Source organism: Hordeum vulgare, chromosome 4H (genome assembly GCF_904849725.1).
Source record: "Hordeum vulgare subsp. vulgare chromosome 4H, MorexV3_pseudomolecules_assembly, whole genome shotgun sequence".
In the NCBI taxonomy this organism is placed as follows: domain Eukaryota; kingdom Viridiplantae; phylum Streptophyta; class Magnoliopsida; order Poales; family Poaceae; genus Hordeum; species Hordeum vulgare.
Genome location: NC_058521.1, coordinates 13,285,520 through 13,297,240, shown reverse-complemented (window position 1 = coordinate 13,297,240; position 11,721 = coordinate 13,285,520). Strand labels below are relative to the sequence as shown.

At 42.8% G+C, this 11,721-nt stretch overlaps 1 protein-coding gene across 1 annotated transcript; it reads left to right on the top strand.

Moving 5' to 3' along the window:
• The first annotated feature begins 242 nt into the window (after positions 1-242).
• On the top strand, positions 243-2,843 carry LOC123447319 (suppressor of disruption of TFIIS-like). Its single transcript, XM_045123910.1, has 7 exons — positions 243-412; positions 508-671; positions 777-814; positions 902-989; positions 1,095-1,328; positions 1,621-1,686; positions 2,385-2,843. Exons 1-7 carry the CDS (start codon positions 376-378, stop codon positions 2,574-2,576), a joined length of 819 nt encoding a protein of 272 aa, XP_044979845.1. The 5' UTR covers positions 243-375; the 3' UTR covers positions 2,577-2,843.
• Positions 2,844-11,721: the final 8,878 nt, after the last annotated feature.

The following is an 11,721-nucleotide window of genomic DNA, read 5'->3' as shown; positions in this document are numbered from 1 at the left end:
ACCGCCCGCCCGCCCGCCGTCCCAATCCATCAGAGGCACTGAGACGCGTGGGAGCTCCGCGACGCGGCCCCCGTGCGAACGCGAGGAACACGAGCCGCTTCCCCGTAACAGACCCGATCGGAAAGCCACCTCACGCACATGCACGCGTGTGTACGCACCAACATTCCCCTGTCATCCACTCTCTCCTTTTCCCCCTTGCGCCCACCTGTTCTGCTCCCGCTCTATTTAAACGCCCCGACCCGCCCCCGTCTTCCCTCGCTCTGCACATCAACCACCCACCCCGACTCTCCTCAAGTCTGAACAGGCTCCTCTGCTCCGTCTTCAAAAGTTCGATCGACCGTTTCCTGCTCCTCGCTCGCAGCTAGCTCTCCGGCCATGGCCTTCAATTCCCCCTTCGACTGCCTCCTCATCGGTAATCAATCAAGCTGACGACATGTACCTTTCTTCTTGGTTCCGACGATCACCATCTGATGAGTTCCTCTGCTCTGCTCCGTGAACTGAATCAAGACCTCGACGACACGCTGTACCCGGGCAACACCGGCATTGGCCCGGCGCTGAGGCGCAACATCGACGAGTTCCTTGTGGCCAGGTTCGGCCTCGCCGCCGACAAGGCCGCCGCGCTCCGCGCCGACCTCTTCCGCTCCCACGGCAGCACCCTCGCCGGCCTCATCGTACGTTTTCTTCTCTTCAAACCCAAAACGCACACGCCAACTTTGCCTTCTCTTTTCTCACGTGTTCGTGTCTGTCTTCCGTCCGCCCGTCGTCAACTTCCGCAGGCGCTCGGCCACGACGTGCACCCCGACGAGTACCACAGGTCGGCACGCTACAGCAACACCCACCTTGTCTTTCTCCAACTTGTCAAACTAATCGACGGCACGTCTAACCATGGATTGATTTGCAGCTACGTGCACGGGAGGCTGCCCTACGACGTGATCGCCGCCGACCCGCAGCTCGCCGCCGCGCTCCAGAGCATGCCCCAGCGCAAGATCGTAAGCACATTACCATCTCTCTCTCTCTCTCGATCGAGCATCAACGGATGATCATCCGACTGAACGAGCAAAATTGATTTATGTTCGCCGCGTGCGTGCGTGCAGCTGTTCACCAACTCGGACCGCGCCCACATGAGGAGGTCGCTGGAGCGGCTGGGCCTCGACGAGGCCCTCTTCGACGACGTCGTGTGCTTCGAGACCATGAACCCGCACCTCTTCGGTGAGGAGGCGGCGGAGGACGACGCCGCCGACGTCGACTGCCCCGCCGTCGTCCTGAAACCGTCCGTCCACGCCTTCGCCACCGCCCTGCGCGTCGCCGGCACAAACCCACGTCGAACGGTAACCATCTGCTGATTTTTTAAGAACGTATCGCAGTAGAAATCAACGCGCATAGCCTCATCTGCTTATAATAATGTAACGAACTGAACCCGATGGACGGAAAGTGACACCGGAGGTAACACAAGCCACCAGCTTTAAAAAACCATTAGCAGCTAATCAAGCCCTTATCAGCAATTATCTTTCGATGAAAGCAAAGCTTATGATAGTACTATATTACTTGTCATCGTCGCGTGCTTGGTTTGTGTTCTTGCCTGATCATCACAAAACTAATAGGTGGATCTCTGTGTGTCAGCTCTTCCTCGACGACAACGAGAGGAACATCGCGTCGGGAAAAGCTCTCGGCCTCCGCACAGCCCTGGTAAATGAACTATCTAATTCATCTCGACCGACCTAATTTAATACTGTAATTCATATCGAAAGCACATGCATATTCTCTTCATCTTTCCTCGACAGTTTATTAGGCTTGCGTGTGAAGGGTCCGTGCTCGATGATTCACAAGCCACAGTAATCAATCTAGAACAGAGGAAACTTGACGCAATTTGCGCAAAACTGATTAGATAGCAGCCAACTAAACGACGCTGAACTGAAGGTTCCGTGGCGCCGAGTCAGTTCCCAGTCGCGTTGCTGTCCTTCGTTGTTGGATGGGTAAAATTAGGTCGGCCGATCAGTCCATCGATCAGGTGGCCGGTGCGCGCTGATTAAGATAGATAGAGACGCCATTATTCCATGTACGAGCAGCTTGGTTTCCAATTAGGCCATCTGGGTTCACATCATTGGGTGGTATTATGGCGAGCGATTAGCCTGATTCTGCACATGCAAGCCTTGGTTTGTGGCTGTCATTGCCCCCAAAGAATGTGGTGGAAGAAACGGGACAAGGAAAAAAGATCTCCCGACGGAATGTGCCATCTTCCATTCCGTCAGCAATCGCTGGCCCATCGCATCAATCAGATAGCGTTTCCTTTGTCGCCGGTCGATTACGTGGCCGTCCAGCATTCTGTACAGATGAAATCGCCGTCGTCATCAAAGGACCATCGTCTGATCGAGTAGTGTTTGCAGGTTGGCAAGAGGGTGAGGAGCAAGGAGGCGGACTATGCGCTGGAGACCATCGGCGGCCTCCGGCGAGCCATCCCGGAGATCTGGGGCGGCGCGGCCGACGGCGAGCTGCAGCCCGACCACAACGTGGAGAGGAACAAGAGCATGAGGGCCGAGCTGGACGCCGTCATCCAGCCCACGTCCATCCAGGCATGATCGACCCACTGATCGATCGATCGCGTCCAGCTCCAATCCAGACGCTACCTGTCCATAATGCAGCGTCGCTAATAAGGCTCCCCTCCTGTATGTATGTGATGTTGTGATCAATCTGATTAAGTCCTGATGCTTAATTATGCGTGTGTACAGTCGATATGCATGTACAGTAGTGGTACCTACCAGCTGACAAACAGAATAAAAGGCATGTATGATTCTGATCAGCACCGTGTTGCAAAGCAAATTAAGCAAAGCAGCTCAATTGCAGTACATGTGCTACGTGCGCTATTATGTTACTTGCTTCTTTACATGATCTATCTATCTATATATATATCTAATCTATCTATCCGTTTGATGTTGCTTGTCGCTTTCGATCAAAGTATTTGATCCTTTGACACCCCACAATCCCTTCCAATGCCCTTTGATCCATACCAAACCGAACAAGGCCTAATGAATAAGATACCTTCAAGCTTAAAAGAAGATGTATTCGCATATCACAAGCAACCATACGCTAGTGAACGGATGAAGTGGACAGCAGTTACAAGCATTCACATAGTGGGAATTTTTCATGTCACCGTTCAGAGCGAAGATTTGATCAAGAAAAGAAGGAGATTCTTTTTCTCAAATAGGTGTGTCGACGTGTCGTGCTCTGTAATGTACCATCACATGCTGTTCTATTATCCATGGTGGCTTAATTTTACGATGCGGTGACATACTGACGCGGACAGGTTTGTACAATTCTTCTTGAATTCTATCTTCCGCCTCATTTTTACATTAATGTACCGAATGATATCTTTTGTATTTTCTTTTGTCAGAGTTGTCGTCGTCGCGGTTCCCTGGACGCCTTTTGGTTGTCGTAGCTGCTTGCATCAACGTTCCGGAGTTTCAATTAAGCCACTCAACATCCAATTGCTACATGTTTATCTTCTAGTTTTAAACTTAAGATAAACGAAAAAAAAACATTTTAACAAGCAAAATATGTACTCCCACCGATCCAAATCAATTGACACGAACTTAGTACAACTTTGTAACTGAACATACTCAATTAATGTGGATCAGAGGGAATAGTATAAATCACCACAAAAAAATAAAAAATAAACATTTTTGTGGGACATTTTGATCGTGTAGCCACACTCAAAATTCCCCCGAGAAAAAAAAACATACATGGTGGTTTGGGAGAACAACAAGATCTTTTTCTGCGAGAAAAAAGGCTTTGTTTTGACCACCTAATTTTATTTTTTGTCTAGATCACCACACATCTTTTCTTTTGCGAGGTACCACACATCTTTTGAATTCATGAACAATTGGAAATCAATTAGAGCAGACGAACATGTTCATCGTTAAATATGTTAGATTTTCTTACCTTTTCCTTTCAATTTCACAGTTGATGAGAGAGCGCAACTCACATTTGAATTGCCTCTTGAGATATTAAAAGAAATCATCGATGCTCATGCCCAATCGTTTGTCACTTTGATGACATATAAGGCTGAAAAGACGGGTTCTAAACAAAATGTAAAAATGTGTCTCAGTTTTCAAATTAGAGAGCGAAATGTGGTGATTTTTCTTTCACACCAAGCTAATATTTCCAGAATGCTAAAACAGACGAGTAGCAAAAAGGTACCCCCAAAAAAAGTGTAGCAAAAACATGAAATACACTGGAATCTTTGAGCCGAAAGATGAAAGGTTCTGTCATTTTCGCTTTTCCTTCATCCAATCTTATATACTCCCTCCATCACAGTTCGAAGGCGTGTTTGGAAATTCTCTGAAACCTATTCGTACTACGCATGCATATATAAGTAGTACAACAGAGTAGTAATTAACTGGTAGGAGTAAATTTAATGCATCCTAAATCTTGTCTATTATGAAAATGCACGTAAATTTAACCGTGCCTTCTAAACTGTGATGGAGGTAATATGTACCCGGATAGAGACATTATATTTTACGGAGAGACTGGACCGAGACTGATCGAGAACGCTTTCCTACCAGCTATACTGACTTTTTTCAGAAGAAGTATATTAGTAGTACTTTTCTGTACGGAGGAAAACTTTTGAAACCTGAGTGTATATACATCATATGTAAAAAAATAGCAATTTAATAAAATATCAAAAAAATCTAAAAATATTTTTAAAATAAACTTGACCTTTCATTGTACCCGACAAAAAAAATATAAAAAGAAAATTACACTTTAACTTCTTTTAAAAAAACAATTTTTCGATCAAAATAGTGGAATAGTGACCTATAATATCAAATATTTTTTGTCTTATTTGTCCAGATGTGAATGTTGAATTTCTTCATGAAAATTTATATACTAGTGCAAAACAAATTCAAGTTTAATCTAAAAATATTTTAAAAACTATTTTGACTTTTTTTTTTCATATAAGGTGCATATACAACCAAGAACGAAAGTGTATTTCCCTTCTCTATACCAGATATTAATGATACTCGTTCATTCGTTCGTCCTGAAAAAATATGATCGCCCTCCGGTGACCCTTCCGCGGGCGACAAAGAAGGCCATCAGATGTCGCGACCCCCGGTCCTCCTCATCCTTCTCTCACCTCGCTGCCGTCTAGGCGCGCTGGCGGGTGAAGCCCGGATGGCTCGCTCATCCCGACGATGATGATGACCAAGGTCACCGCTCTCCTCCTTGCAGGCACCGTCGAGGTCCCTTTCCTACACCCTGATCCCATGTCCGGATGAAGACCCAAAATCTCCTCAGATAGAGCGGCGGCGGCACTACATGTGTCGTGCCCTTCTTGGAAGCGCAGGGTGGGGTGTTCGGATGCTCGGTTAGAGGAATTGTAGGCGGAGGGAACGAGACCAGTGGCAGCGGGTGGTTTTCACGAAGGACGAGCTGCGTGGCATCTGGCACGTCTACGATGGCTGGTCTCGACGGCGTGGAGCAGCGGGATTTTGGCGATGGACTTATGTTGATGAACGAACGCAGGATGATGCCTTGTCTGGCATCGTGGTGACGTTGATAGTAGTTGGTCTCACAAGGTCGATGCATCAATACCTGCTTTAAAGATGAAATGGTGGAATACCATGATGGCGGCCTCTGCAGCGTACGCGTGCGGTGACCACTGAGAGTTCACCATACCTATGTGTGCCCCATACCGACAATGCAGCTTGGTTAGGACCTCCGACATTAGATGTAAGGTTTGGGTGTGCGGCTCAGACAATCTACATTCCTTTATCAAGTCGGTAGGAATAACGGTAGATGTTACCGAAATGACGGCTTTAGACTTATTGTTGTATTACCTTGTAAGGTCTTGATGCATAATTGATAAAACGGCTGCATGCACCATCCTATAAATAAATCTATACCTAATATTTCTCAAAGAAAAAACTGTATACCTTTTTTTTGCACGTTAATGAAGAAACTGTATACTTTAGTAATTGGAGGGTGGATTGGACTGACGCTGCAGCTGCGTGGGCGGTGACGCGGATGGATTGGTACGTTTGCAGAAGAAGTTGTGGTTACGTTGTACTGGCGGCCGGATCACACTGTACTGTACTGTCGGGCTGTTCCTTCCTTCCAATCCATTGGCATGTGGATCGCGCTGTCGTCGCTATCCGGAGTGGCTGCCATCTGCACTCGCTCGTCTGTTCCATTGCCATGCCGCAGCCGTGATGCTCGCGCGTGGCCGCCGGAGTGGAGGCGTGGCCGCCGGACGGGGCGCTCTTATCGCAAAGCTGATAAAACTGTCGGGGTCGGGGATTTCGCTTGGGGCGAGAGATATCTACACTCTCTTCTCGGCGCATCCATGTGAGCATGTGGTCCAGAGGCCTCAATTCTGGTCTGGTCCGCGCGCCGCGTAGACTTTCGACTCCACCATGCGTCCGGATAAAAACAAGTATAATAAGGTAAAGTTAACACGCTGAAAAATTAAAATATGGCGCCATTATATAGCGGCGCGGCACCACATCAGGGCATTTGGTGCGGCAGATTCCTGCGATGCATGCAAACTAATATACCACCATGCCGTTAGCAAAGATTCCTATGATTTTAAATTAAAAAAAGTTTTTATCTCTTAAACTATAAATCTAATTGACGATCCACTTTCATCGTTGGCTTTTTTCGCAACGAGATCTTCGAATCTAGATCCCATGTTAACACATTTCGACAACTTTTTTTTATCGATAGTTGCCGGATTACTATTATTTAATTATAAGATTATGATCCAGTTAGTAGCTACATTTAATTAACTTAGTTGTAAAAAAAAGCTACATTTCAGTTGTCAGTTCCTAATTGTATCCGAGTTCCCATTTTTATTTCATACAACTTGCCAAAAAGTTACACACTAATTGTCATTTAAATTGTGTCGACTTGGCCTTTTTGTTCTATATAGCTTGTCAAGAAAATTACACACGGTTGTCAATTTTAATTGTGCAAGTGGCCAATTTTCTTTTATATAAGTCACCAAAAAAATTACACACAGTTATCAGAATTATATGTTGTGCTTGCCTACCAGATTAATTATGTTAAGTTTTCATGAATCTTATCGTGTAGTTTATACCCAGTTGAATTTTTAATAATATAATATGTAGTCAACATGATGTGTCTTAGTTGTACAAAACATGCTTCTGTGAAAAAAGCATCACTGCCGTATATAACTCTAACGAATATGTTTCATGTAATGCTGAGCACTTGTAGTGCACAGGAGTACATGTAGTCCATGTTCACCGTAGCACGAATATCTATTCTATAGTGGCTTGTAGCAAAATACTGTAGCAAGAAAGGGACACAAGTGGAAAAGGCCCGCAGCACAGGAAAGCAGCCATGTACACGCTTTTACTTAGATTTTTTTATTAAAGTATTATTTTTTTGTTAAGTTGGATGAGAAAAAAGAGAATAATGAAGAAAAACGGTATGTAGATTAACAGTCGTCTGTAGCACGGGCTCCAAGAAACATTGTGAAAACGTAAGGTATGTCATGTATTAATAAAATAGTACCTTTTAACAACTTGTTATTATATACAGTACATGTTAACTGTTAGATCTACTATATATGACATGATAATTTTTTATAGCCAGCAGTTGGCTACACTATTAACCATGCTCTTAGCAGTGTAGGTGTTGTTTGTAGATCACTGCTCCCTCGTCCCAAGTGGGGCGTGGACGCTGACTGGACAGCTGATCGACAAAAGCGACGTGCGTGCGTGCATGCATGCATGCTAATTACAGTACTTGCCACTTTGCCAGAGACGCAGATCGAAGCATGAGCTGTATGGGCTTATCGTGAGAGAAGAGAATCCTCAAATCGTCAATCCAGCATGAGTTCCAATGATGCACCGTGTTGGTGTGGTGCTCCATTGGTTATCCTATACTCCATCTCCGAGCTGGATTGGGGATTGAGGATCATGCATGCTATAGGACTTCAAATCCTGCACACGGTAAATAATTGTAGTTGAAGAAAATTAAACTATTTTTTTTAACTATGATTACTTAGATAGAGAAGGAGTAAGTCTTATGTCAATGTTTTTATGCTAAGATTCGTGGAAGCATTTTTATTTATTTCTACTTTGGTTGAATCACTTAGATGTGTAAAAAATAAGACACATCCAAACCCTAATTGATTAATTATAGAACATATCCCTAACACTATAAATTTTTTCTCTCTCTCGAAAACGGCTTTGCTGGTATAAGATCTTTAGAATCATGGGCTAATCATATTCTGTCAGCTATAATAATGCGAGTCGTCTCTTAAGTACTTGAGTACCAATTTGTTGTCCTTCCAGTGTACTTTCCCAATTGTTCACTTAGAGAGTTTATTTTTTTCTATTTCCTATTAGTTTTATATCATAAGTTCCAATTGCTACACATCTTCATACTTTATAAATGCACATGCTCATACAAATAGTATGTACATGTTTCCAATATGGATAACAGAGAAGCAAAAGAGATATCTATTCACTTGCTTTATTTTAAGAGTAGAGAAGAATAGGACAGGGCTCCATGATTATTAGGCCCCACTATCATTGATTGTACAATGGTGTACCATGCATTGGGTGTCTTCATTACTTACTCTCTTAAGGTTCTCCATATGGTGGACCGCCCGTTATTTATACCTCAAAGCTAAAACACTTTGTCCAACAATTCAAGCTTGTAGGCTCTGCGAGTAAGCGATGACGAGGAAGCAAGAGAGAGCTCGAAAGTGCAAGGAGAGGGAAGGGAAAATATTGTTTGTCTGTTTGCACCTCTAGTGTTGGAGATGCAAATATTTAGCATGGATCCTTTCCTGATGCCCCCCCCCCCCAAAATTCCTAACATCCTTGTGCACTCCTTCCTCTCCTTTTGGACTACACAATAGCTTTGATGGAGAAACAATATATATGTGTCCACATGTTTAGATAACATGAGGCTTGAATGCCAGCGGGAAGTGGAAGAAAAGAGGGCATAAGAGCAGTGGGAGCAGGAACATGGAGGAAATCCTAACTTGCTTTGTTTCCACCTCTCGTGTTGGAGGTGAGACTTGCTTTGGTGTTTTCCAATGACTCCTATTCCTATTGTTCTCAAGCACTCCTTCCTCTTCCTTTTTCGGCTTGCTTGGGTGCTTTAGCTTAGAAACCAAATATGTGTGTGCACATATTTGATGTGGTATCTCAAAGACGAGATAGGAAGAGGAAGAAAGAGAGAGTGTAAGAGAAGTAGGAATGAGAACATCGAGGAAAGCTAATTGGTTCTTCACCTCTTGTTTTGATGTGATGATTCACTTTGGTATTTCCCGATGCCTCTTATTCCTATTATTCTTAGGCGCTCCTTTCTCTTCCTTTTTGTTTGATAAACCACTTTAAAAAATGAAACATACACATCCATAACATGAAAAGGAAAAGAGGAACTAAGAACACGGGCATGGGAACATGGTGGAAGGCTAAGGATCTCATCTCTCGGTTCCGCGTATAACACCGGAAGAAATTTTGGTTGAGTTTTCCTTATGCTTCCCATGGCTATTGTTCTTTTGCGTTCCTTCCTCTTCCTTTTGGGTCGCACGACATGCAAATGATTCATATTATGACATGATCTTATTCAAGGTCATTCACCATACATAGTTGGGTTGTTATTTTCTACGTTATTTCTATGGATTTCCTTACTCCATAATGACACACATGTTTAGCTCCAAATTATTATGCACACGAATCCTTATCATGACGTTTAATTTCCTTGTCAGATATTATGAAGTATACATATCTATTATCTGGGGGGAAATGGTGTTCATAGAAACACGAACACACACTTTCGAGACTAATAAGATGAGACACACAAATTTAACACATATAAGGGTTCTTTATGTTGAACTCATGTTGGTGACTAAACCACATCAATGGCACACCACTTTTAACCACTTTAGGTGAGAGTACGAGCAGAAATCTGAGTGAGAAAGATGGTAATTGAAACACAAAACAAGTCACAATATATACATTGCAGATTATTTTTTATGATCTATTCCAAAAGAGTTCACACATGGGATAGCAAAGTAATTAATAGATACATGGGCTAGCAAGAAAAAACAATGATTGCAACAAGATATATGTGCAACCTCGAAAGTTGTAAACACCACTGGAATTTGTACACTTGATCATAAATGGGAGTTGTTTTCTATATTTACATTGTTTAGAAATGCGGGATAAGGATTGTTTTCCCGCTGTTAAACCATGATAGTTGTTTGATCTCAACACGGGTGATTTTTAATCCTTGGAGGGATGGGGGCGAGCTACAAAGTTGAATTTCGAAGTGCTTCGGCGCGGAAGAAGTACATTACTCTCCTCGAGATCTTCTTATTCCTTCATGTTCGAACATGCTCTGGTAATACTAGGTTGTTCAGCATGTTGCTAGGCGATCCATGTGGAACCGATGTGTATAATGAGTTTAGGTTGAAAACATAATCATTATATGTTCATATTTTTCTCATAAGGATCTGGGTTGATGGTTTCCTTGGACATATCTTTTCCTATATTCCGTTCCTTCCATGTATGTAGTGTACAACCTTCAAAATCTACATATTAAATAAAATACACAACAATAGTATAATACATTTTTTATAAAATTTCCTATATACATTTTGGTTTTGTAATATGAGATTGTTCATGCTTTAATCGCATTTTGCCATGTGCATAGTGCATCTTATATTTGAAGTGCCTTGTGTTCCAATTAAATTGTCATTTGAGTGGTTCTTTGCCCACTGTTTTGCAATTTTCCCATTCCACTTAAGAGGTTTTAATCTCCAATTTTATATTATTTATAGCTCATACCTTATTATTGCTACATATACTGACACTATATTGCTTTAAAAAAGTCCGATACACATATTATGTACCAGTTTCTGATATGGGGTAATAAAGGTAAGCAAAAGATATGTTTAGCCATGTGCCTTTAAGTAAGAGTAGATGAAAATAGGACTAGTGATTTTGTCGCACCATTATCATTGATTGTCAAGCTTGTTGACTATAGAATGATGCTCCCATGCATCGGGTGTCTTCATTATATTGCTACTCCTCAAACATTATGAATATGATGCACCAAACACTTTGTCCAGTAATTCAAGCTTGTTCATTATGATTTTTTGTGTCATTGGATTTGTAAGCAGTAAGGGTAAGTCGGGAAGAGGAAGAAAGAGAGAGCTTAAGAGCAATAGGAATGGGAACATGGAGGAAAACCTAACTTTATTAGTTTTCACCTCTAGTGTTGCAGCTGATAATTTAGTTTGGTGTTTTCCGATGCCTCCCATTCCTATTGTTCTAAGGCACCCCTTCTTCTTCATTTTTTTGGTTTGCTTGATTACTTTAGCATATAGAAACCAAATATATATGTTCACATATTCAGTGTGAAATCTCAGTAGTGATCTAAGAAGACGAAGAAGGCCTAAGAGGAATATGAATGAGAACATAGAGGAAAACCTAACTTATTGATTCTTCACCTCTTGAGTCGAGGTGGAAATCCCGCTTTTTATTTCCCACCACCTCCCATTCCTATTGTTCTTTACCGCTCCTTCCTCTTCCTCTTTGTTTGCTCAATGGTTTAGTGGGAAAATTAAACATATATGTGGATATATTCAGATGACATGAGATGTCCATTGTGAGTCAGGAATATGAAGTAAAGTGGGCCTAAGAGCAGCATGAATAGGAACATGTTTGAAAGTTAAAGCCATCG